Source organism: Platichthys flesus, chromosome 5 (genome assembly GCF_949316205.1).
Source record: "Platichthys flesus chromosome 5, fPlaFle2.1, whole genome shotgun sequence".
Taxonomy (NCBI): Eukaryota; Metazoa; Chordata; class Actinopteri; order Pleuronectiformes; family Pleuronectidae; genus Platichthys; species Platichthys flesus.
This window is the reverse complement of record NC_084949.1, coordinates 10227175-10254099: the sequence shown is the minus strand read 5'-3', so window position 1 is coordinate 10254099 and position 26925 is coordinate 10227175. Positions and strand designations below refer to the sequence as shown.

At 40.1% G+C, this 26925-nt stretch overlaps 4 protein-coding genes and 1 long non-coding RNA gene across 6 annotated transcripts; all 5 read right to left on the bottom strand.

Annotated features, from left to right (window-relative positions):
• Nucleotides 1-697: 697 nt before the first annotated feature.
• On the bottom strand, nt 698-6727 carry LOC133953814 (CMRF35-like molecule 8). Of its 2 annotated transcripts, XM_062387928.1 has the most exons (6): nt 6387-6697; nt 5595-5900; nt 5193-5363; nt 5005-5112; nt 2202-2284; nt 698-1381 (listed from the first exon to the last, which is right to left on the bottom strand). In XM_062387928.1, exons 1-6 carry the CDS (start codon nt 6475-6477, stop codon nt 1136-1138), a joined length of 1005 nt encoding a protein of 334 aa, XP_062243912.1. In that variant the 5' UTR covers nt 6478-6697; the 3' UTR covers nt 698-1135. The 2 variants fall into 2 exon arrangements, with proteins under 2 accessions (XP_062243912.1, XP_062243913.1); XM_062387929.1 differs by lacking the exons at nt 698-1381; nt 2202-2284 and adding an exon at nt 2526-3039 and having other exon boundaries at nt 6387-6727.
• A 61-nt stretch (nt 6728-6788) lies between these two features.
• LOC133953815 (uncharacterized) lies at nt 6789-9023 on the bottom strand. Its single transcript, XR_009920722.1, has 2 exons — nt 8848-9023; nt 6789-8295 (listed from the first exon to the last, which is right to left on the bottom strand). It is a non-coding gene; the product is annotated as an uncharacterized LOC133953815 (long non-coding RNA).
• Nucleotides 9024-9237: 214 nt separating this feature from the next.
• Nucleotides 9238-12326, bottom strand: LOC133953945 (uncharacterized). Its single transcript, XM_062388139.1, has 6 exons — nt 12170-12326; nt 11760-12080; nt 10838-10870; nt 10682-10723; nt 10414-10541; nt 9238-9995 (listed from the first exon to the last, which is right to left on the bottom strand). The coding sequence occupies exons 1-6, from the start codon at nt 12234-12236 to the stop codon at nt 9699-9701; spliced, it is 888 nt and encodes a 295-aa protein (XP_062244123.1). The 5' UTR covers nt 12237-12326; the 3' UTR covers nt 9238-9698.
• Nucleotides 12327-16051: 3725 nt separating this feature from the next.
• On the bottom strand, nt 16052-19878 carry LOC133953414 (uncharacterized). The gene is made up of 6 exons (XM_062387332.1): nt 19842-19878; nt 18005-18349; nt 17405-17539; nt 16468-16563; nt 16333-16364; nt 16052-16229 (listed from the first exon to the last, which is right to left on the bottom strand). The coding sequence occupies exons 1-6, from the start codon at nt 19876-19878 to the stop codon at nt 16080-16082; spliced, it is 795 nt and encodes a 264-aa protein (XP_062243316.1). The 3' UTR covers nt 16052-16079.
• Nucleotides 19879-22804: 2926 nt separating this feature from the next.
• dnajb1b (DnaJ heat shock protein family (Hsp40) member B1b) lies at nt 22805-26018 on the bottom strand. The gene is made up of 3 exons (XM_062388069.1): nt 25435-26018; nt 23502-24136; nt 22805-23358 (listed from the first exon to the last, which is right to left on the bottom strand). The coding sequence occupies exons 1-3, from the start codon at nt 25643-25645 to the stop codon at nt 23125-23127; spliced, it is 1080 nt and encodes a 359-aa protein (XP_062244053.1). The 5' UTR covers nt 25646-26018; the 3' UTR covers nt 22805-23124.
• Between the last annotated feature and the right edge of the window lie 907 nt (nt 26019-26925).

Sequence of the window (26925 nt, the reverse complement as noted above, 5' to 3'; positions counted from 1 at the left end):
CATCTTCTATTATAATTCATCATGGTAAAGTAACACTCACACTCAAAGTCTTTTATCATACAGTTTGTGGTTCATTGGTGTAAATCCCTTTCTCTATGACACTAAGGTACAGTCGAGTTGGACACTTGGGTTCCAGGAATGGGGGGGGGACTGGGCTGCAGCTGTGACAAGGATCAACACAAGCTGAAGGACGTTTTTCAGAACGTGACAGTTCAATGTATTCTACCACTGACCTGCCAAGAATAAAAATAGAAAATAAATAAATGTTTTAAAAGTTTACTTAATTGACACTGGACATTAAAATTACTCAATAATTGAACTGTCATTGTTTTATAACGTACATTAATAATATCTGATCTCTAGAACAACAGATTAACGTTCCACCAATTGGAACTTGATTTAACAGGAATCTGATACGATAACACGTGTCTGCTGTAGAGGACTGGATCAGGAAGCTTTGTTCATTTCATCACTTCTTGCCTCTTCTTTCATTACCCTATTTAAACAGGGTTTCATTGCTGGGATCCATTTCCCAACTCTCTTCTAGATATCACTTTTCCATTTTAACCTCAAGACAATACGTTTCATTGTCATGTGGAAATGTGAAATTCTTATTTGGTGTCTTTATTCATTTGGTAACTTGGAGTCACTAGAGTCTGAACTTTTAACATATAAGTATCAGTCCAACATGCAGGCTCAATTAAATTTTATTGTATTTTATGTAATTTATAAATTCATTACATTTATTTCATGCACAGAGCATTCTACAAAAAATTTAAAAAACAATACAAAATAAGCAATGAGCAAAAGAAGTGAGTTTCATATCATCAACACAACACACAGAACATGTAGTTGTACATGTGTAGAAGCAGAGTGAGTCGTGCAGTTCAGCCTCATAAAAACTCCATAACAACACAAAAGACTCACAACTCTGGGATGAACTCAGGCTATTCAGACAAATCCAAGCCAAACCAAAGAGAGCAGGGCTTAGATTCAGTGGAACCACTGCAGGTTGTGTAGTAAACAACTGACACAGTGCTCCAAAAGCTGTCTGTGGCTTTGATCAGAGCATTCCTCAGTGCTGCATGGGCATCTGTGTGTTTTCTGAGACGGCCATTGCCTTCTCTTTTTGATATCATGGGTGGTATACATATGCTGCAGATCTCTGAAGTGGTGCTGAGGACATTTGCAGCTGAATGTCTTGATTCTGTAGTACCTCTGGAGCAGCAGATGGTTTCACTGATATGAGGTGGCTGTATTCGACCTCTGTGTACACAGAAGTTGAACGATCCTGTTTTGGGCGGTGAGCACCAGAGTTCTTCTCAGATAATCGTATCATCGATCGCACTTCTTTTGCAATGTCATCGTTCTCACTGTCGATCTGTGGAAAGGTGAAAAGAGAGAAATCTGCATGTCATTGTGTGTTTGACTCTGCACAGTCCTGAATGTAAAGATATTTGAGAGAAATAAGACAAAAAAATAAATAATTAATTTGTGTATTTTTTTCTCTATGCATTAAACATAAAGAACCATGTGGGGAGAGTGACTTTGGAAAACCCCTCCACATAAGGTGACCTCTGACACTGAAAATAACCTATCATTTTCTGCTTAGTTTGGTTTCCTGTCACCGTTAGATTAGATTAGATTAGATTAGATTCAACTTTATTGTCATTGCACAGTACTTATACAACGAAATGCAGTTTAGCGTCTAACCAGAAGTGCAAAAAAAGGAGTTAAAGTGCAGAGTATTTTGCGTATTTAAAATGGAATGCAAATAAAGGAAATATGTACTATAGCAAATATATATGGAATAGTACAGTATTAACAGGTATTGTATGATATAAAAACTATGAGCAGTAATAAAGGAAATAGTACAGTATTAACAAGTATTGTATGATATAAAAACTATGAGTAGTAATAAAGGAAATAGTACAGTATTAACAGGTATTGTATGATATAAGAACTATGAACAGTAAGTAATATATCTGAAATAGTACAGTATTAACAGGTATTGTATGATATAATAACTTTAAGCAAGATAAATATATAAAAATATATAAATATGACAGGATAATACAGTAGTGAAAAAAGTAACAGTGTAGTGCAAGTGTTCAAATGTTCATTATCATCATGCGTCTCTATAAGGAGAAGGTTGTTCGGTCGTGTGGAGACTGATGTGTTATCAACTCTCGGTCTCATACCTCTCCTTCATCTGCACTAACGTCGTCTCTGCGTTTCCTGAACCTCGATTGTGAAAAGTCATCTTCAGGGTCTTGTTTTTTTTCTGAGAGAAAGAAAGAGAAACAGACAGAGTGATGTTTATTTAGTTCCTTGTATCGTTTCTGTTAAAGCCTCTCACTTCTTTCCTCTTGCGAAAAGAGAAGATCGGTTTGAAACAGACTCTTTTTTGAAATGTCTATCACATTTTGGTGAAAAGGAAATTAAGTGAAAAGTGATGATGAGCGACGACGTCATAAAAACATTTCAGTTCAGGGTCCCCCCTGTACAGTGGGGACTCAACTCACCCTTTACGACTGTGAGGAGAACTTCTTGGAAGTGTCAAAAGCAACTTTGTCTATTCCACACCAGTAGGTTCCTGTGTCGCCCTGTCAGACAAGAGTTGGTCACGTAGAACGTGTTTCCAGCATCTATGATACTGTATCTGCCTGTACTGATTCCGCTGTTTGTTATTAGGACGTCTTCATCCTCACAAGGGTCCTTGCTAGTTTTTTCTCCTTGTCACAATATATATATATCTCTGCAAGCGGAGGGTATTTACAGCACATATTGTTACTGCACATGACTGTGAACATATTCAGAACGGAGTTTAGAGGTTACAATACAAGTCTGATTCCTCCATTGGGATGTGTCTGATGGTGGAGTATGTGACCTCTGCAGGGCGACATGGGACGCCTCTGCAGTCTGCGGGCGTGTTGGAGTTGACAGTGGAGTAAAACAATTCATCTGATTGGTCCCTGCTGTTGTGGCCGTTTCCACTCAGACTGGACGGTGATGCATAGTAAGTGTTGTCCTGCATTCCTGTGTGAATACATTGACAAGGTTTTCACTGCCTGCGAAGTAAAAACTGTATTTCTCACTTTGACTGACTGAAAAATTGTCAATATTTATACTGGCCTGATTCTACAATAAAAGCAGCAATTAACAAAAATAAAGTAGAATACATTGCCATCTAGTTCATGTCATCTTTTTTTATGCATTATGCACTTTACCAATGTAGCGGGTCAGTTTTATACTTTTAGCACTGTCATTTTCCCCGCTCTGGATGTGTTAATTAACCTGACAGGACGGCAACTCCTATAGGCTGCGGGGAGGCGGAGGAGTTTATTTAGGGACACCTTAGCACTCTCCCTCGTACTCTTTCTCTCTCCCCACTGCCGGTCCTGTGGGTGTGTGCGGACGTTTAGCGTGAGCGCAGCACGTGTGGTCGCAATTGTTTGTCGCGGTAAGTTGCTGGAAGTATATAATATTAACGGAGATCACAGAGAGAGTGTCCGCAAATTGTAACTGTAGTTTGTCCTTAGAGCCCAGCGTGAAGCTGTGTCTGTGTGCGAGTGTGTGCCACGGTGTCGGCGTCACCGTGGATGCACGCTGTTTCTGCTTTATTTTAATGAATTAAAGGTATGAGAGAAGGATGTGTTTTTATGTTTGTAAATGTTTTTAAATATTATAAATGTGTTTTTAAATTGTGTGACCTGACTATAACATGTTTGTTTTATAGGGCTGCCTCCAGCAAAATAGTTACGGTCACTGTTTTTTTCCACTTTAGATTTCATTTAGATTATTTGGTTTGATCATTTGTTTCTTTGTGTTATTTTGATTTGTTCTATGGCAAGGTGCAATATATATGGTTGACTGGGACTGTGCAATTCAGTGGTAGTGACTTGAATGGTGGTGAATTATTGGCTCCATAAAGTAGAGGCCCTCTTTTGTCATTTTGTTGAACATCGTTTGCAGTGATTTTCTTAAAGTGTGTTATGTTTGGTTTTTAATGCATGATATTTTAGCATTGTACAATTAGGTCTGGAGCCTCTAATTTCTCTCTTTTTTTAAGCTGTCATTTATATCACGTCCAGGCCAGCTTTTCCAACCTTTGCACATGTCACTTTACTGTTTGAGCAGTCTGTTTTAAACCATTTGCATCTATTAAATAAATTGTATTTTGTTCTGATATCTCAGCCTCCCGTCCCGTCTTATTCTGGATACTTGTTGAACCGAATTGACATTAACTGTCATCTGTGAACCATTTTTAATCACTACACCAATATTCTGTCAATTGTATTTATTTTGCCCAGAAATAACAGCATTTTCAAGAGGGTTGTGTCCATGTAGACGAAGGGAGAACATGCAAACTATGAAGACCCAAGTCAAGCTAGAATTCAAACTGCTCCACCATGCCGCCCCAACCCTAGATAAATGAGGATGAATCCTATTATTCGACTTTGTGTTCACTCCAATAAGGGTCAAAGTATGATCTGATAATGAAAATGCTGTCTGAGCCTTGTATTTCTTCTTCATGAGCAGAAAATAAAATAAATGGTTGGATGTAGCCATAAAATATGTTTACCTAGGACCTACTAGCTTGGGTCTGTGCCAGGACTGGAGTCTGGTGAGTTTCATTCTTAGCGCTGATTGGGTTTCACAACATGGCCACACATTCATTTTTTGTTGAAGTTCAAATGCAAAACTTTGTCTCATCACATGTAAACTTCCTTTTTTTGCGTTAGGTGTGAATGCAGCTGCATGACACATCCCGAGTGTTTTTTTTTTGTGGTGGTTGCCAGGGCGCTTCTACGTGGTTGCTGCGGCTCTCTGCCACAGAGCGTCAGGAGGTGACAGCAGGTGCTTGTAATAGTGTTCAGGCCTGGTTGTTCCAATATCAATGCTGTTGTGTATCATTTGGCCATTGTGGTGATTCTGGGCGTAATATGAAACTGCCATCATGTAATATACTGTACCCCCTGTTCCATGAGTTTGTATCTTTACCAGAGGTGGTGCTGATTTCTTTCTTTTGATGTTTGTAGAAGATCAGCAGCACCACCGCCAGAGCCAGCACAGCCCCCCCGAGGCCTGCTCTGATGTATACCAGCTTCCCTGGAGAAAGGAAACATCATGTCTCAGTGATGACACAGCACTCAGGACTCTGTCTCTCACACACATGTATATCTACACACCTCCAGACTCTGACTTATTAGAACGTGCTACATTTGTAGTAGATGCAGGACATGTTGTAGTAGATGCAGGACGTGTTGCAGTTGTAGTAGATGTAGGACGTGTTGCAGTTGTAGTAATTGCTTCACCTCTAGTTGATTGTGAGAAGTCATCATCAGGCTCCTTTGTTTTTCCTGAAAGAAAGAGAAACAGACAGATGTTTATTTTGTTCCTTGTCTCGTTTCTGTTACAGCCTCTCACTTCTTTCCTGTTGCGAAAAAGAGAAAATCAGTTTGAAACAGACGCTTTTGTGAAATGTCGATCACATTTTGGTGAAAAGGAAATAGAATAAAGGTTAAAGTGATAAAGTGATGATGAATGACGACGTCATAAAAACAGATCCGTACAGCGGGGACCCAACTCACCCTTTAGGACTTTGAGGACAACTTCTTGGTACGTGTCCCAAGCAAAAACTCTTTCTATTCCACACTGGTAGGTTCCTGTGTCGTCCTCTGTCAGACGAGAGATTGTCACGTAGAATGTGTTTCCTTTATCTGTGATACTGTATCTGCCTTTACTTTTTTCGCTGCTCTTTATTAGGATGTCTTCATCCCTACAAGGCGCCTTGCAGAAATATTTGATGTTGTCATGTGCATTAGAGTGAGAGCATGTAATTGTGATGTCTCCACCCAGCTCTCCTTTTACAGTTATAGCTTCAGTTTTCCAGAATCCTGCACAAGACACAGAGACAGCAACAAAAGTCACATCTCCATTCAGCCTTCAACAACTATTTTCTATAAACTCTCATGTCAATAGATTCACTCCTGTAAAGCAGTGGTCCCCATTAACGTTCCCTATGTGGAAGTTGTTGGTAGTTCATTCTTTCATTTGAGTATTTCTAGAAACCCCTTACAGATATATAAATCAATATTTCACAAAAAAAGTTAAAGTTTGGAAAATTATTTGAATTATACTTTATATATTTTATACTTTTTGTTATCTAAACAGCTTCAACAGTAATCACAAATCTCATCCCGGCTTTCGTCAAAACACTTTAAAAGCCAACAGAGTTCATAGTTGAGAATGAAACTCAACAGCAAGGCAACAGAAAGTGTTGCTTTAAGAATAAGAAATGTAACAATGAAAGGTTGTGAGTGTGTTTGCTGAAACAAAGACACAAAAAACAAACTCAGACGAGTCAATCTCAGGGAACTTACCTCCTGCAAAAATCAGAATGAGGAAAACTTGTTCCATGCTACTCATACGTCTTCGTCCCTTTTCCTTTTCTGATCTCAACGCTGGTTTCATGTCTTTGTAACTGTCCTCAAATTAATGACAACTCTGGGTTTCCTCTTTACTCTTGCACTTCCTGTGTTTCAGTAGCTTCCTCTGTTTTAACCTCACTCTGAAACCACTTCGAACATGTGAGAAGGGGCGCAGCATCCCTCCGATCTGCCACCTGGCTCACTGGGAATGTTATAGGAAAGTGAATAACACTTTCATATATTACAATTTGGTTTATTTATATACATTGTATCTCATATCTAATTTTCCCTTCTGTGTGTCATGCAAAATTACATTTTTTCATCTAGAAATAAAAAAACACGACATCACAACTCAATTGTTGAATTTGGAATTTATTATAGTTTACGAACAGTTAAGGTTCATAAAAAACATATGAAACATTTTTGTTTTGGCCACATATAATATTATTAATATTCTATTAGCACGAAGGTATCTCAGAAAGTAGGAAGTTATAATTGACGATTTGAGGTGCTGTCTAAATATTTAGAAACAAGACCTAAGTTGTAAATTATTAAACTTTATGACAGGCTCAAGGCCCTGAGTATAAAAAGACAAAACATACAATCAATACATTACACAGAAATATACAAGGAAAGAAGGGCTAAAAAAGGCCCTCATGCCAGTGTTCCCAGATCTTAGATGTGTACTTAACAAAGCTGCGGACAGTGTCTGTCATCAGATCAATTATAGAATTTGTTGAGCGGTCCAGCCGACTCATAAACTTAAAAATAAGGTTCCTCAGCAAGGCCATGAAGGTGGTTAGACCCATATTACAGAATAGCTCACTGGCTCTAGTACTCCTGGGTTTATGCAGGAGTAATCTAAGACAGTCATTATAGGCTACTTTAAGCTTACGCAAGCTCTCCTTCTTGCAATTCACCCAGAGTGGAGCTGTATAGAGAGGGGTGCAGTAGGCTCTAAACAAATTAATATTTACATCAACTGTACAGTGGTGGAATTTTCTAACCAACATGTTAGCTTGGACATAGAGCAATCTCCTCTGTCTGAACATGTCGGCATCATCCTCTAACGTGCATGAATAATGTGCCCTAAGTATTTGGTACTATTGGACACCCCCAGAGTTTGCCCAGAGAGATGAAAGGCAAGAAACTTAATATCCATGCGGATTCCCGCTGATATCTGTGAAGGGAACAGAAACATGCCGACAGTGAACTGTGATCAGTATGAGAGATCAAACTATTCTCTGTATGAGATTGTGTGTTTGCTTGCAAGGCAATGTGTTGTCTTTAACAAGGAAAAAACATTAAAAATACTTTCACATGCACAGTGTAGACAGATATGAACACAAACGACTGAATCCACTGGACTGCACCAAATGAACAGCTCTTCTTCTCTAAGTCTGTGTGATGTCTGATTGAGTCAAACTGGGAAAAGAGTGAGGAATTCTCTGAGGAATCCAGCGTGTTGATGATGTCATACAACTGGTGCTTAACTGGGAGACACATCAGAGACTGAAGGAGAAGAGCCGTCCCTGAGAGGTAGTTCAGTCTGGATCTCACTGCTAACATGGTTGCAGATGTTTCCGTCACAAACTGACCTCTCTGTTCTGGCGTGGGCCGGATCTCTGGTGTTTAACAACGCACAGGAGACACAGTGTGAACAGACACACAACAGTATGGCTGCCACACACATCGCTGCAGTCAGGAACAGGGAAATGTTGATCTCCGCAGGAAAGAACGACAAGTACAATTACCTCCAAGAAGATTTACACACATTAGATTTTAATATTACAAATGCAAAGCGCAGACCCAGCGCAACCCAGCTCTCCTTCTACAGTTGTAGCTTCAGTTTTCCAGAATCCTGCACAAGACACAGAGACAGCAACAAAAGTCACATCTCCATTCAGCCTTCAACATTTTTTATTATAAACTCTCATGTCAATAGATTCACTCCTGTAAAGCAGTGGTCCCAATTAACGTTGCCTATGTGGAAGTTGTTGGTAGTTCATTCTTTCATTTGAGTATTTCTAGAAACCCCTTATAGAATTGTAAATGCAATATTTCACAAAAAAAGTTAAAGTTTGTAAAAATAATTTGAATTATATTTTATATATTTTATACTTTTTGACCGTGACATTGTTTTTGTGGTTAGGAAAAGCTGATTTCAAGATGAACCCACTGTGTTATCTAAACAGCTTCAACAGCAACCACAAATCTCCAAATCTCATCCCGGCTTTCGTCAAAACACTTTAAAAGTCGACAGAGTTCACAGTTGAGAATGAAACTCAACAGCAAGGCAACAGAAAGTGTTGCTTTAAGAATTAGGAAGGGTGACAATGAAAGGTTGTGAGTGTGTTTGCTAAAACAAAGACATAAAACACAAACTCAGACGAGTCAATCTCAGGGAACTTACCTCCTGCAAGAATCAGAATGAGGAAAACCTGTTCCATGCTATTAATACGTCTTTGTCCCTTTTCCTTTTCTGATCTCAACGCTGGTTTCATGTCTTTGTAACTGTCCTCAAATTAATGACAACTCTGGGTTTCCTCTTTGCTCTTGCACTTCCTGTGTTTCAGTAGCTTCCTCTGTTTAAACCTCACTCTGAAAAACTTAGAACATGTGAGAAGCGGCGCAGCATCCCTCCCATCAGCCTCTTATAATATTATAGGACACTGAAAAATACCTTCAATTATTATAATTTTTTTATTTATATACAATGTATTTCATATCTCATTTCCCTTCTCTGTCTTGCAAATTACACTTTTTAATCTAGAAATAAAAAAAACATTACAACTCCTGAATTGTTGATTCAAAAGGTATAAAACTTGTGTCTTTTGGCCACAAATCATATTATTGTTAATATTCTATTATGACCAAGGTATTTTGATGGGATTCATCTTGAGATTTGAAATAATTAAATTATTAGACTGGAGTTGCCTTTGAGTCTTTTTAATAGTAAGCTCTGCAAAGGTTACACAACAAGCACGGGTGCACAAAGTGGAACTCGCCAAAAAGGTGTTACATAACACATAATATGAAAAAAAGACATGAGAAAAAGACTATGTCTATCTGCTGTAGCAATTGGAGGAAAACATCACTGAATAAGGGCATACACCCTGTTTGTCAGGTTCATAGCAGTGAGACACCTGGTTAGTAGAATTTTCCACCACAGTATCTCAGAAAGTAAAAAGATATAATTGACGAATTGAGAGGCTGTATAACGTTTTAGAAACAAGACCCAAGTTGTAAATAAACTGAGTGGTATCAACAGTTCATCTGCATGGGTCCATCTTTGGGACCACAGAGTGCGTGATACACATGATCCTCCAACTGGCTGAGATCCAGATGTTGGTACTGGCTGACGTGGCCTCGTACATCCACTTCAGCATATACGCCAAGACTGACAGTGGATTCCCGGTTCTTTGACGTTGAGTGGGGGCAGAGGTCAGGAGGTGGCAGCGGTGGAGCTGAGAGAGCAGCACAGGCCGAAGATGAACAGGTGCAGCGGGGTTCAGGTTCAGTTCCCTCACCAGGCGTCATTGTCTCATAGTCCGCTGATGTCTGTGAAGGGAACAGAAACACGCCGACAGTGAACTGTGATCAGTATGAGAGATCAAACTATTCTCTGTATGAGATTGTGTGTTTGCTTGCAAGGCAATGTGTTGTCTTTAACAAGGAAAAAACATTAAAAATACTTTCACATGCACAGTGTAGACAGATATTAACACAAATGACAGAATCTGCTGGACTGCACCAAATGAACAGCTCTTCTTCTCTAAGTATATGTGATGTCTGATTGAGTCTAACTGGGAATAGAGTGAGGAATTCTCTGAGGAATCCAGCGTGTTGATGATGTCATACAACTGGTGCAAAACTGGGAGAAACATCAGAGACTGAAGGAGAAGAGCCGTCCCTGAGAGGTAGTTCACTCTGGATCTCACTGCTAACATGGCTGCAGACGTTTCCGTCACACACTGACCTCTCTGTTCTGGCGTGGGGCGGATCTCTGGTGTTTAACAACGCACAGGAGACACAGTGTGAACAGACACACAAACAGTATGGCTGCCACACACATCGCTGCAGTCAGGAGCAGGGAAATGTTAAGCTCTGCAGAAAAGAACGACAAGTACAATTACCTCCAAGAAGATTTACACACATTAGATTTGAATATTACAAATGCAGAGGGCACACAAACAAAACACACACACACACACACACGCACGCACATAGAAATATAAATCACTCACTGTCCACTTTTATGTCTGTGGATGTTGTGGATACTTCATTTACTAAGAAGTGCAAAGACAAAATTAAGTATTTTTTATTTATTTATGATTTGTATTTATACAAAAACAAATACATTAGAGACACATATGGAGATGTGCTGCTCAAATCTTACTCACTGTGATGAATCTGATTTGTTGGAGGCTTTGCTGCTGCATAAAAAGGTCGTTAAAAATATGAGTTAGTTCACAAAAACTTGCAACTTGTGCTGTTATGATAACCTGAAACAAACAAGCTTCATAAACTGACATTTTCACAGGAATAGAAAGTTCATAAAAGAGGAACATGACCCTGACTTAGTTCTAATTTACTGTCTGAATGGCCTGACATTTATACCCTGCAGCTTGACAGATCAAGACATCAATCTATCTATCTATGTATCTATCTATCTATGTATCTATCTATCTATCTATCTATCTATCTATCTATCTATCTATCTATCTATCTATCTATCTATCTATCTATCTATCTATCTATCTATCTATCTATCTATCTATCTATCTATCTATCTATCTATCTATCTATCTATCTATCTATCTATCTATCTATCTATCTATCTATCTATCTATCTATCTATCTATCTATCTATCTATCTATCTATCTATCTATCTATCTATCTATCTATCTATCTATCTATCTATCTATCTATCTATCTATCTATCTATCTATCTATCTATCTATCTATCTATCTATCTATCTATCTATCTATCTATCCATCCATCCATCCATCCATCCATCCATCCATCCATCCATCCATCCATCCATCCATCCATCCATCCATCCATCCATCCATCCATCCATCCATCCATCCATCCATCCATCCATCCATCCATCCATCCATCCATCCATCCATCCATCCATCCATCCATCCATCCATCCATCCATCCATCCATCCATCCATCCATCCATCCATCCATCCATCCATCCATCCATCCATCCATCCATCCATCCATCCATCCATCCATCCATCCATCCATCCATCCATCCATCCATCCATCCATCCATCCATCTATCTATCTATCTATCTATCTATCTCTTTACCTCGCGAGACGTTCAGGTGTATGGCTCTGATATGATCCTGTAAGTTGACGTCCACCCCACACCAGTATCTCCCACCGTCTTCTGGGACCAGTCTGTCCACTTGGACCAGAAAGAAGGCTGCAGTGGTGTTGTCGTACAAGGAGAAGCGCCCGTTTGTCACCCACTGGTTGTGTCTATCTGTGCTTATCAGTAGATTGTCATTGTCATCCTCACGGCAGAGGTACTTGGCGTTGCTCTGCCAGCTCTGTGGGTATTCACATGTGAAGCTGAACGTCTGACCCTCCACACCGGACACGGTTCTGACGCTGACACTGATCAGAGCTGTCACAAGGATGAACTCTGTCAGGTGTGAAGGTTTCTTTTGGTGACAACAGCTTAAAAGGTCTTAATGCAAAGAGGAATCAGCTTACCTGGGATTTGTATTGCTGTGATGATGACGGTCATAGTTGTTCTCCATGAGATCCCGGCTGCTCCCATCACTCCCAGTTTACCTACAGCTCACACTGTCACACTCTCTGCTGCTGTTGTGTTCAGTAAGGTACTTTTCATGCCTCTTCCTCTTTTACAAACCTGTCCACCAATCCCACTCAACCTATGAAAGTGAAATGATGAACTTATTGTAACTTGTGTGACTCAAAAAGCGACCATCTGTGTTTCCTCATAAACTTTATCCTACACCAGCACATCCTGGATTCAGTTCAGAGGATAATGCTTAGTTAGGATAAGTGAGGATAAGTTTAGTTTTTTGCATCCTGCAAGGCCGTCACATCTTCTACTATAATTCATCATGGTAAAATAAAACTCACACAGGATCAGCCGAGGTGGACACTTGGGTTCCAGGAATGGGGGAGACTGGGATCAAACCAGTAACTGTTGTGGTTAGTGGACAACCCGCTCTACCTTCTGAGCCACAGGAGCTGCAGTTGTGACACGGATCAATACAAGCCGAAGGAAATTGTCAGAACGGGCCAGTTCAACGTATAAAGTGTATAAAGTGAATAAAAAATGTATCATTGAAACTGGTTTCTCATCTGTATCAATTCCATTTGAAATTGTGTATGGCAAGTCTTTCTTTAGTCATGTTAATTAATCTATTTCACCAGTGCACAACAAAATATACTTTATTATACAGATGTAACTTTCATTGTTTGTCATAAAGTGCATTAATACTATACGATCTGTAGAACAGATTAACGTTCCACCAATTGGAACTTGATTTAACAGGAATCTGATAAGATATCATGTGTCTGCTGTAGAGGACTGGATCAGGAAGCTTTGTTCATTTCATCACTTCTTGCCTCTTCTTTCATTACCCTATTTAAACAGGGTTTCATTACTGGGATCCATTTCCCCGCAATGAATCCGCTTCCGCATTGACATTAAGAGTGTACATACCAAGTTACAGCAAATGATCAGATAGATTCTCACCTGAGCTGGTGTTTTGTTCTCCTGCATGAGTGTAGTTAGAGACAAGGTCCAGTATTATTTCATTCAAATTCTGTTATTAACTATGTAATACTAACATAAACAATGCCACCTGTTTTCTGCTTTGTATGGTCAGAGGTGTACATTTCAGATATGAGTTGTGTTTATTTGTAAATGTACCATCAGCTAAACATATACCTAATAATTATTATTATGTACAATATAAGTAGATTGTAAATACTGATGCATCAAACCTTTAAGCAGCATTTCATTGAAGCTAGATCAAACTAATTTATTCTGTGTAGTTAACTTTTGTGTGTGTGTGTGTACCTGTACAGATATAGACCTACAACCTACAGAGTGAGCACTTTTCGGAAAGTGAGGACATTTAGGCGATTCCTGTGTGTGTTTGTAGTAGTGAAGTCGACTCTTTGGTTGATTGGAAATGTATATGTGAAATTAAGCAAGAGGCCCAAACCAAACACAAGCCAATAAAACAATGGTTTAGGCTACTGTAAGCTCAACTTATTGCACCTACAAGTTAATAATGATTAAATTAAACCTATATTGTGTGTAACCTCTTAAAAATAGCATCAGCTGCCATGAGAGTATCCTCTAAACATAAGAAACATTCATTCTCAAAGAGGACACGCCTAAATGCATGTATTTGCATTTGACACCTCAAGGTGAATGGGGAATGCAGGGAGAAAAATTAAATTGGGCGCACAAATAAATGTGCACAAATAAATGTGATAATGATAACATCATTGTCATGTGATTTACTTATTTACCTTTACAGTCAGGATTATTGGAGGTTACGTGTACAAACCTGGACAATCCGCTCCACACCAGTATCTCCTCGAATCTGAAAGCATGAGCTGACGGAGGGTCACAATGAGCTATCCGTCCGCTGAGTCCACCAGAGTTATCCTTCCGGACTTGGCCCTTCTACCAGTTACTACAGTAGGCAGTGTGTCTTTGGATTCTTTACACGGTTCCTTTCAGAAGTATTTAATGTCCACTTGGCTGGCAAAAATTAATTGTGTGGCAAGATGTAACACATTTTCAAAAGTTTCAGTACATGAATATGTTCATTTTTAGGAAGATACCTACCATATAAAAGGCAAAAGAGGAGAGGAACTGTCTTCATTCTGATTGATGAAATGGTTTTCTTCCTCTGCAGTGTTTCTTTTGTCTATTGAAAAGTCTACACAATGGTTAATGTTTCCTCTCTAACACTGAACCATTTTGTGCATATGAGATAACATCTTCGACTGTATGCTGCATATCCTGTGTGACGAGAGCTGCAGGCGGAAGAGAAGAGATACTTGGAAAAAGGATGAAGTGTGAGGACCAGTGTCTGTCATGGAGGCCCACACTTAGTTTCACATTATTATTTCCCACAACTCGGCCTGCGTCCCTGTGGGCGGCCCTGTCAAAACATAGTTAAAGATTGACTGCGTATTTTTCCTATTTTCTCCTCTTTGACTTCGGCTGTGGCTCAGGAGGATGAGTGTTTTTTTTACTAAACAGAGGGTCAGCGGTTTGATCCTACCGACATAACAAAATTATTTTGGCCGAGATTTTGGCTTATATCCCACATCTGGCCAACTTACTTCGTGACATGATAAATATTATATTTTTCTTACCTACCTACTCTTTTCTTTTCCATCTCTGTGCACTGTTTTTACATTCATGGTATTGAAAGTTTGCTACTGCTCAAGTTGTTGCATTTACAGCAGAAAGAGGAAGGGGTGAGCAAGACTAAAAAGAGGACAAACAAGTGTTTGTTACAGAGGGAAAATCTGAGATCATTCTCTCTGTATTTTGCATGGTCATAAAACTATTAATGCTCAAGTTCAAAGTTCAAAGCCATTGTCAAAATGAAATTATTTCTTTGCCTTCCACTATGAATAAAGTTAAGAGTTCAATAAATATTAAAGTACGAATGAAAAAATATAAAAACACATTAACAGATATAAACATGGTATGTACAATAAAACAACAGAGAAATGTAGTACAATTGACAGTAGTGTCAATTTATGGTCTTATTGACGTTGTGAAAAACAAACATTGTAAGCAACTGTATGCAATTTTGGTTGTGGTAGGTGATATGTCAGTTTGTGTATTTGTGTATCAGGAAGTGGTTGTGAGAGGGAAGCGTGACAGAGTCTTGAAACTAATGTTTAACACCCATTGCAGGTATTAATGCAACAAAAAGCCTGTTCATACCTCTGCATAAATCTAAAACTGTAGTGTAGATATGGTGTGGGAACAGTGTAGCACTGTCCGCTATGTCGTAGCTGGTCACCTACGTAAGTACACATCAGAGTGACACAGACAAAAGCATCTGGTCTGCTCTATGGCACTGGCGTCCAGTGGCAGAACACACACAGTCTACAAATCTTGATTCTTGATTCTCCTGACACGGTGCAAATGACCTGGTCGGGTAAAATGTGAATGTCAGGGCTTGTTGACACCTGGATGACACCACACGAGAAGTATGGAGGCATGTTATGTTTTTGTGTTTCTTATTACGTCTGAAGTTTAAGTCACCATTGCTTCTGTGACTCCAGAAGTGATTTGTGGTCTCTGACACTTCATCCAGCTCCCTCCATCGGCATAGTGCTGAGTAGATAACAAGTGAATTTTGTTCTTTTTGGTGAAGTATCCCTTTAATCTCATTCTAGAAGATGTCCCTGCTGATTATCACTGTACAAATTGCAATAAACCACAGATAATTAAACCCCTTACCAATGTACAATGTTATGCATCACATACCTGACAAGAACTTGCACCCCCCATAGAAATCTATTCAAATTTTTGAACTTTATTTGATAAAACATAGAGGAAAAAGTGTGGCAAGACATCGGCTCAGAAACAAAATGAACCGGCTCAGTCAGCAGTTTGGGGATCCATCGCCTGATAGACGGCAGCATACTGAGAGGCATCCTGAGCACTGGACTCTGGATCGGGCTGTACAGACTGCAGCTTCACCATCCCCTGAGTGAAGGCACCGTCTGCATTTTCCTCACAGTAGTCGGCCTGTGAAGAAATCGAAATCACCATGACGATAAAGATTTAAATAATTACTAGAGCTTCACACCTAATACAAAAACATGAGGTGAATAACAGAGTGGTCGCTCACCTCCCCCTTGTCTGCTTCAGGTCTGCTCGGACCTTCAGACACAAACAATTAGATTCATTAGTGTCTTGGTTGCATGTGTGTGTATGTGTGTGCATGTGTGTGTTTGTGTGTGTGTGTGTGTGTGTGTCCCCTCACCCGCATTACTCCTCCAGTTACCGTAGAATACAAGAGGGATGAGGGCACAAACCAGGAGAGCCAGACTCACCGAGATAATGATGACCACTGTGGTGTCTGCAAATGGCAGAGGCAGACATGCAACTTTACAGAAACAGGGCCTCCAAACAAAATGACACAACAGTCTCTGACAAGTATTAATACAAGTTTACACAATGTATCAAATCTATCATCTAAAGCAGGGTTGCAAAAACTTTTTATCCCGAGGGCCACATACAGAAAGAAATACGAAGGTCTGGGCCAGTCACGCCGATGCTGGCCAATTAAAAATGGATTGCGGGCCGCAATTGGCCCGTGGGCCGTAGTTTGGACCCCCCTGATCTAAAGGCCCATTTTTTGATGGGGAAAAGGTCAAATACATTTTTCTTCAGGTTCTTCTCAATGAGTTAACAACTCAACGTGTCTTGTGGTTTTTGATGCAAAACTCGACTGCCTAGCTAAAAATCTAAACCTATGAATTTGTTTTAATACAACTAACCGTCAGACAAATGTCAGTGGTGGCCATCTTTACCTCATTACACATGTTGTTTCCGTTCTGTCGATAAAAGGTTTTCACAGATTGATTAAGGATCTAATTTGCAACAACCAGCATTTGTCTGGCTGGTTGTGCGATGACAAACATTTTACAGTTTGTAAACAAGAAAGACTCAAATCAAAACATTTCCCTTTGTGCAGAAGAAAGTTTGATAAAGGCCTCCTTGTGTCGAGTTCACATGCACAGTGAAGATCAAATTCACGAGAAATAAAATAAATACATTTCTGGTGGAGGGGTGGGGGGGTTGAGTTTTTGACCAAATTACTCTGATTACATTAGGGGGAAATATGTCAATATATTTTTACTTGTAGTCTTGAAGCTTAGTATAGAAGTGTACAGGTGCAGACGGTGACCTTGGAGTACCTGTGAGGTTGATGGTGGCCTGCTTGTTTGTCTTCTCTGTGGTGGGCAGCGTTAGCGCTGCGGGTGACGGCTCAGCGGTGGATTGAAAGCTGCCATTGGGCAGAGATCCAGGAGATCCAGGAGGAACAGTGGAAGCTTTGAGAGAGAGTGGGGCAGAGGAAACTGTTTGTGCCTGTGTGAGCGCTCATGTGACATTGTGACTGCCTTAGAAAGACTGAAGAAGCGTCACAAGTCATATATTATAAGTAAATATAATCATTTCAAACTTTTGAAGCAAAACAAGTAGACTGTCAGCTGCAAGGACACACTGTTGGGCTCAGTGTGTTTAAAATCTCAAAAGTTTATTATCAAAAAATAAAAGACATTGATCATTGATGATATTTGAGCCTACATGACAGAAAGCGTAGTGTCTAGAAGACGAGGAGCTTCCCTGGTTTAACAATCCTTCAGTTCAGAAAACGTAACCCAAAATATTCTCACACAAACCTCCGACTGACACATTGACCTTTATTAGAAAATGTCTACTCATGAATGAAGGATTTGTTCTAACACCCCCTCATAATCTCGCTGATGTTTTACACATGGAAAAAACAGACTCACCATCTAGTACTATTAGATTGACCTCCTGGTGCAACACCTCAACGCTATTCTCCACACTGCAGCGGTATCGGCCGGTGTCCGCCCTCTTCAGATCCTTTATGGTCACATTAAAGACCCCATATCCGCTGTTCACCTCCATGCTGTATCTCCCCTGCCAGGTGACAGCCGACCTCTTGCCCTCCGACTGAATGAGAATGTTTTCCATGGAGCAGACTCCTCTGCAGAAGTACATGTTGTCGAGTTTGGAGCCGTTGTCTCTGCTCCAGCCAACAGAGCAGTGGATGGAGACCTCTCCTCCAACATGGCTGCTTACCTCCAGCACTGGAGAGGTCTTCACCCACACTGCTGTAGAAGAGGAAAAGTACCTAGTTAAAGAGTTGGTGATGGTTTGTAAACAATCAAACACACACTACAATATATGCCACTACTTGGAAGTTTGTTGCTTCACAGTGTCTGAGCTGTGATGCCCACATGACCTACAGCTCACCATATATATCTCTATATTTCATATATAAAACCCTCAAACGTTTGAAGGGCTTCCACACTACATTGACGATAATTTGCCAGCCACATCTCAAGGATCACCAGCAGATGTTAGGGACACACCATCAGTTATGGACCTCAGCGTCATATGGTGTTTGAATCTTCTCATCTTCTTTTACATTAATGGTACCTGAACAAAGTCTTTGTTAAATGTACAGGTACCGGACAGCAGCTGGTTAGCTTAGCTTCATAAAGACTGGAAACAAGGGGGAAAAGTTTGAAAAACGTACTTAGCATCGTCTTTAAGCATATTCATAATTAATAAAAAAAAGAAAACTAAGAGCTTGCCCCTGATACATGCATTTCTTCAAGTGAAGCTATGCTAAGCTAATTGGTAACTGACTGTAGCTTCTTAACGTCTGAGTGGTATTGACCTTCAAGTATCACTGTCTGAGTGATGTTATCAAAAAGGTTGTTTCCAAGAACACTGAATTGTTTAGAATTAATGCTACATTTTTCTCATTTAAAACTTGAATTTACCGCATGTCTGTCTTGTCTGCCACCAGTTTTATTTCAGCATACACCTGTAATAACTGCCTGCAAAACACTGATATGCATTTTATATACATATGCATCAGTTATTTGCAGTTATGTGTCTGGCCACCTCATGGATGTTAGTCTCATATTTAAGGGAACATTTAAGAACATTAAGAGTGAATTAAAACATTGAAACAGTTAGTTGGACAGCAAAGAAAAAATGAACTGAAACCAAATCAAAACTTTCTAAAATCAAAGAGAGTGCCGGAGGATAAATCATTAGGTTTATCAGCACAGCAGCTCCTCTCTCATTGTTTTCGCATTGTCATTTGAAATTATAAAATATGAATAACAGTTGCTTTAAATGATGGACGAAACATGGGTATTTCATTGCTTCACACAAAAATCTAACTAATCATTGTTCATTTTGTTTTACTTTGATTTCCCTGTGGTTTTGACTGTTATTTTACATTATGATGACCCATATGTAAGTAAAGTCTCCCATAAATTTGTCCCTTTATGTTTTTTCAGAGTCAATTCAGTCTCAAACTATAATATCTTTTACCTTATGTGTTCATTTCTGTCAATAAAATGTCATAATTAAATGAACTGCAGATTCTGTATGATTACACAAATTCAGGAATTGTGTAAGACAATCAGCACAATTTCAAAGCGTCTCTAGTAGGAACACAAGACAAGTTTTTCTGATTATCATTGGTGAAAAATCCACACATTTGCAAACTTGCTCAGCAATAACTCTATGAGCATTGTATGACTGAAGGTTTTGTTTTGTATGGCGAGATGCATCAGAACTCACCTGAGAAGTAACAAAACACAGCGACATGAAGAATCATCATTCTCTATCCTGATTCAAAAATGAACAGAGTAAAAAGTTTAATTCAGTCCAGCAGTATCAGTAAATTGAAGCAGCCTGCTTCGAATTTGTCATCTGATTCCGTGCCATAAAACAGGAGCGCCTCAGAGATCGGGAAAATCACAAAGATGTGGCTGTGCTGGAAAGAGTTGCAGCCCATCAGTCGTCCTCAGCTATTGTGATCAGCAAAGGGGCCTGATTCTGTTTTACCATGCCTGTTAAGAACCTTTTTTTTTTTTTACACAGACAACATTCAGTATTTGCAATGTTTTTCTGGCCTTCTCTCTCTCTCTCTCTCTCTCTCTCTCTCTCTCTCTCTCTTTATCTCTCTCCTCTCATTCGCTCTGCTCTGAAGAACCAGCTTCGGACTGGGACAGAGTAATAAATCTTTGGCATTTATCTATATATTTCCGGTTGTTGCAGCTGGCTCTGTGTGCCTCTGCTCACTTAGTACATGAGGCTGCAGGGCATCAGACTCAACAAACCGTCTGCTGACTGTGTCATGGGTGTCAGAGGACAACCCAAGGGCTGTCTCATAAAGCAAGCTCACCAGTCAAACTACACTTCAGGAAAAAACTGTTATTCTTATTGACATTTTTTTCATGGAAAAAATTTAAGTTTGAGCTCAATATTCAATAAAATTACAATCTACTTTCATCCTGTACCACTGGTTATAGGCTTAAACACCACCTTACCAGTCAGATACAAACTTTTTCTCCTATGGGACTGAATTAAAATCACTGTGGCGAGCAGCACTTATCACTCACCACTTGACTTGTTGAAGAAGTTCCACTTCAATCTAGCGTTCTAGCCTGTAGAGACACCCAGGTATTTTAACCTCTTGTGGAGTTGTTTGCAACATATGAGTCGATTGGGTCACATGGGTCACAGTGTGAATGGTAGTTAAGCTGCCTGAGGAAGGATCTTAAGACTGGCTGTTAAATGTTGTAGACCACTTCCCGTTTAGTCCAGTTTGATGTCATTTTTCCAACTTTTTTTTTTCCGACCATCATGTGCTGCGGGTGGACTTTGGCGTTGACACCCTAAGCTAGCTCTTAGCAAGGAGGCAAATATGTGTATTGAAAAAAAATTCAGATGTGCACTTTTGTGACAATTATATCTAGATAGAAGTGAACTGAGGCAGAGTATGAAACTTATCTGTATCCGATGGTAAAAGATTTGACATGAGTAATATTTGTACCTTCAAAGAGGAATAAAAGGGAAACAGTAGATAAAATATGAATGGAAATTCACACAAAAATTAAAATTCAGAAAAAAAAGAAGATAAAATGCCTCCATACCGCTCGTGTGGTTTCATCCAAGTGTCTGCAAGTGTCTACTCGAAACGGCAATATTTACACCATGATTTTAGCCTAAATGACCTCGTTTCCAGTTGAAGTCGATGGCGGGGCTTACAGATACTTGAAACACCACACGAGCAGTATGTAGTCATTTTATGTTTTTTTTTTTATGTTTGAAGAATCTGTCACTATTTACTTCATATGATCATATTGGATTTGGCTACAACACTGTTAACCCTGAAAGTCCAAAAGTTTTTTGTGGACTGAAACACTTCAGTCCACATCATAGTGAATTTTCATTTTTGGGTGAACTATCTCTTTAAAAATGTGATGTTGCGAATTTTCATCTTGGTTATTGAACTAACCCCCAAACCACAGATGAAGAACAGACCTCTTTTCTTTGAATCAGGTTGAATCAAGGTCACTTCCAAGAGTCCTTCATTATCCTGCACTGTGGGCCAGCATAGCCACACAAGCAAGGTATTGTCCTACTCTCACCACAGTCTGTTTGTATGTGTGTGTGTGTGTGTGGGTGTACAAAATAACACACGGATGTTTCATTGTTGACCGAACTTGGTGAGATTAGTATCTGGGAGGGAATCTGCAGATGAGCTTATCAGTCAAAAGTCAAGATCAAAGTCAACAAAAATATGAATCAAACATTTATTTTTTTAGATATCTCAGCAAATAATAGAGAGAGAAAAACAACCTATAGCTAATTGGTGTAGTTTCATTTTTACTTTATCTAAAGTGTCACATTAACTTTAAATTGAGTCCAAGTTTCTCTCGTTTTACAGGTATTAAAGGTACTGAGTGTTGCCTATTTCCTCATGCGTCATCATTTCAGCCCAGTCTAAATTCTTCTACATCCATTTCTGGTGTTTCTTCACCCCGATGCTGCTGCTGCTCCATTCACACTTAGATCTTTTTTAAAGAAAGCGGAGTCTAATGTTACCTGCCTGCACTTGGCTGAGGTAAATATAAAAACAGGGTCAACATTGTTCAAAAATCATTTCCATCATATAATAATGTCAGGAAGAAGTCAGCATGACATCATGCATGGTTCAAAAAGGCCATTTGCAAGATACCTCTGCTCCTTATAAATATCTTATCTATAAATACAAATCAAACTTAAATAGGCTGAGAAATTGTTTATGATTACACTGAAATGTTGTCATCATGACACAGTATGAATGCAACATCATATGGTGTAGTAATGCATTTACTTTAGCATCGAAGAGACAGAATCCCATCTAATCAATAACTAATCATCAATCATCAAGACGTCAATGTGAAATAGTGTCATTACACCAAGCATGATTAGATTATGTACAGTGTTGGGCAGGGGGCTCATCAACATTATAATGCTTTACATTTCATTCTGGAACATTTGCATATTCCTGGGGAAACGTTAGACAACTCCACTTCTTATGAGATCAAGTTCTCATCACGCGTTGCGTGAGCTATGTTGCTAGATGTTTTTTAACACAAGGTTTCTCAGAGAACAAATATTTTCTCCAGCAGTTTGCACTTACAAAGTCCCTTCTGAAGTATATAAGTTCATCAAGTGCAAATCTTCATGTTGCAATATCGTACAAAAGAAAATTCTCAGAAAGAACCTTTATTACCAAGAGTTCCAACATAATAATGCATACATGTGAAACATTATAATAGTTGTTTTTCATCAAATATAATCTATTCATTAACCAAACACCCAAAAAAATATTTACATTTTATCCTGTACAGCTGCGTCTTCCCATGATGGCAATAAAACTTTGCTGGACAGTGAAAACACAGAAGGCGTCTCCCTCACGAGTCTGCCCTTTATCATTTGGTGTAAATCTAACCTCCATCATTCATAACAATAATATAAAAATAGTTGGCGTCTTTGTGTGACCGAGTCCTGAAGGTCTTTTTTGTCTTCTTCAAGAGCGTGGGAGGACCTGAGCGATGGTGTCCCGGGCGCTCTGACTGAGCCTCTCTGGGAACTTGACCTCGTACTCCACTATCAGGTCACCTCGACGATCGGGCCGTTTGGGGTAAGGCAGTCCTTCGCCACTCACCCGCCGCTTCATCCCCGGCTGCACAACATCTGTGGTTGACACGGTGACCGTTCTGTTGTCCAGTGTGGGTGCATTGACTGTGCAGCCACACAAGGCCTGATGGGATGGACGGGGAAATAAAAGTGAAAATCATTAAGATCATAAATAGAAACTAACATGAATTTTCACTTACAATTCTGAGGTAACTTTTAAAGCAAAACTTTACAAATTAATTCAAAAAAGTATACATATAATCTTACATCTCTGAGTGAGATCTTGGCTGTGTAAACGATGTCAGAGCCATCACGTTTGAACACAGGATGGGGCTTGTCCTTCAGCACAAAGACCACGTCTGCTGGAATGTTTCTGGGAGTCTCATCCCCCTCTTTAGGGAACGTAATTTTGGTGCCTTCTTTCCACCCCTTTTTTATCTGCACCTCCAGGATTTTATCTTCTTTCCTTAAGGTTCGCCCGTCGGGGTTGAGTCGTTTACGAGAGATCTTCATCTTTTTTGTGCAACCTGACAGAACCTCTTCCAAGGTCACCCGCAGATCGTGAACCACAGCGGGGTCCTGCTGCTTCTTTACAACACTACTGTGACCACCTACTCCTCCCATACCGGAGCTGAAGGAGTGGGGGAACCCGCCCATTCCACTGCCGCCCATTCCACTGCCACCCATTCCACTGCCACCCATCCCAAAGCGGGCAAAGGGGTCGTCAGTGTCCATGCCTTCATCCTGGCCCCCATTGCGGGCCCCGAAGAACTGTTCAAAGGGGTTACGCCCACCGAAGAACTCTGCAAATATGGCATGAGGGTCGCCCTGGAAGCTGTAACTGAAGGTCCCAGGACCACTACCACCACCACCACCAGCTGACGGGCCTCCGCCTTTCAGACCTGAAAGAGAGAAACCATCATTTAATATAACTGTACAAATGTGGTATGATACTTTAGAAAGTTGCTTTATTTGTATAGTCTGAGGAGTGACATTCATGAGGGAGACATGCATTTACTGTGCTCACATATCATTTACTCATTTGTTGCTGATTGCATGCAGATGCCATTTTAATTCAAAGTGTTATACTCATTATGTTATCTTATATGTTACAACTAACAACACACAGGAGAGTTCACTGCAAGTTGTTCACTAAATTCAACACCAACAAATCCCTCTCTCCTTTCCCGATGAACCAGGATAGAACCACATTTCATAGAAGAAAAAAGCTACTGCAGACATTTGACGAATTGCAATAGTGCAGCAAAACTCTCCTTTAAAAGTATGATTACCAGGTTCGGGGGAAAAAACTAAAATTCCCTGTGTGTCAACAACACCACCAAAACCAAAGTGACCAAAAGTTATAAAGGCTTATTTTGCTATTGAGCTATTGGCCTCATTATTTCCAATTGAATGAGGTATTGATGTAATTTAACACACTTTCCACATAGGGACAGAACATGACAACAATGTGAAACTGTTCCATGTTTATACCGGAGCTGTTGCCCTGGTAACACCTCCACCACCATACCCATTTCCAGTCATGTGTCAAGTATCATACAGTAGGGGTTCTATAACTAGGGTCAGCAGACCCCCGAGGGTCCTTGAGGAAAGTCAGGGGGTCCCCACCAAAAAGAGAAATTATCAAAATAATGTCATTCATCCGTAAGCTACGAACACAATGCTATTTGACTATTTTGGTCCTGAAATTCATATAGTTCCTGAACTGACACGTCCAAAAGCAGAAAGCTTGTCAAATGGGGGTGTGTCGTCTAATTTGAGTCAGTGGAAGGCTTCGTGAAATGCATCTTAAAACAGTTCTATCTATTTAGCCGAACTCCATTCATCTAGATCTATTTAAACACAGACACGAGTTGCCACATGTCACAAAAAGGTGAGGATAGTAAAGATAACAAGCATTTGCATGGTGTGAGTCGATGGTGACGTCACAGTGAAGGCACCTGAACGCCTCACGCTTCTCCTGCTCTCACTTCGTGTCGAAACCAGTCCAGTGAGATTTTTACTTTCCTGTCTCAACAACCAGCACAACAGCAAGCCCGGACTGGCGGCCTGAGCTGAGCAGGAGGGCGCCATGACACCTAGTGCTGGTCCCACGTATCACTGCTGCTGTGGTTGTCTCCGTCAGGTGTGGACGTTTAGTTTAACAACCACCTTTAAGTGACAGATGGATGGATCATACCTTCTTCCCCGTAGCGATCGTAGATGTCCTTTTTGTCCGGGTCGCTCAAAACGTCGTAGGCTTCGGCGATTTCTTTGAATTTCTCCTCGGCTCCCGGGGACTTGTTCTTGTCGGGGTGATACTTCAGAGCCTGTTTGCGGTACGCTTTCTTCACGTCCTCCTCCGACGCTCCCTTGCCGATTCCCAAAATGTCGTAGTAGTCTTTGCCCATAGTGACCGACGCGCTGCTTTAGTCAATGCGACATGGAGCGTTCCGCGGATCCGTCTGGTGGAGATCAGTTGTGTCGGATGTGCCTGCCCACCGAGCCCGGGTCACTTTCTTTATAAGCCCGCAGAAGCTTCCAGAGTTTTCCATAACCAGCCAGAACTGTGTGGGGCTCGGCACCCGACGCTGCCTTCACGCCCTGTCGGAAATATCCCCTTCACCCACAACACGGGCATGCAGCCATGGATCGTCTGGAAGACAGCATTTAGCACTTTATTGCTGATTGTACTGCGCGGAATGTTCTGTTCAAACCGACATTCATTGCAAAATAATATATACTGTTGGACTTCGATGACAGTCGGCAAGTTACAATACAAATTACAACAAACAAATCAAGACAAATTCTACATTGGCCTCCTGCTTAAATACTTAATAAGAAAAGAAGCAAACAGATCCTGCTAAACCCTGCACCATACCACAGAGGACCTGTGGACAGACTGATGGCAGCAGCTTGTGTTGTACTTGGGTGTGACCCAGATTTGAGGCCACTAAATCCCCCCAGCATACCCTCTGCTGGTGTGGTGCACAGCATGGACATATAAGGCAGAACCATGTGGCACTTTGTGGACATCAAGGTCAAACTAAATAATCCAAAATCGGGCCACACTTCCCCCTCACTTGGATGCACACTTAAGTATAAATGGAGCACGCCATTTGGAGGTGTTTTCAAAGTCTGTATGAGAGACTGGTGGGTAGAAGCTGTTGGCAGGAAACAGCGAGCTCTGATCAATGGAGCGTGTTGTCTGCTGACATTTGAACACAAAACAGCTTGATAGGTTATAGTGTGTGGACTGATCCAATTTGTATGACCAGTCAGACAACACCAAACATCACAATCAAATTGAAGTGTGACACATAACACTGTAACACTGCAACAAAAAAGTGTACTTTTACAGCACTTAAAAAGTATTGTATAGTATAGGATTCATGGTAACTTTATCTTATTTGTTTTTATTTAGTTTGTTCATTTGATAGGCATAGTATTCATTCAGCAAAAGAAAAATTACAGTGAAAGAGTTTTTTACATGGCAACCTGATACCTGATAAAAACACCTTATGTAATTACAAATCTGTATGGATAATATGTATATATATATACCACTTAAACTTAATAAACAACAAACCCATGCTTGAAAAATCTTTAAGCATGTAAACTAAATCACATATGATAAAGTATGAAGAATGATTACACATGATCACAAGTATGGTTTGTGTTGTTGTTTAGA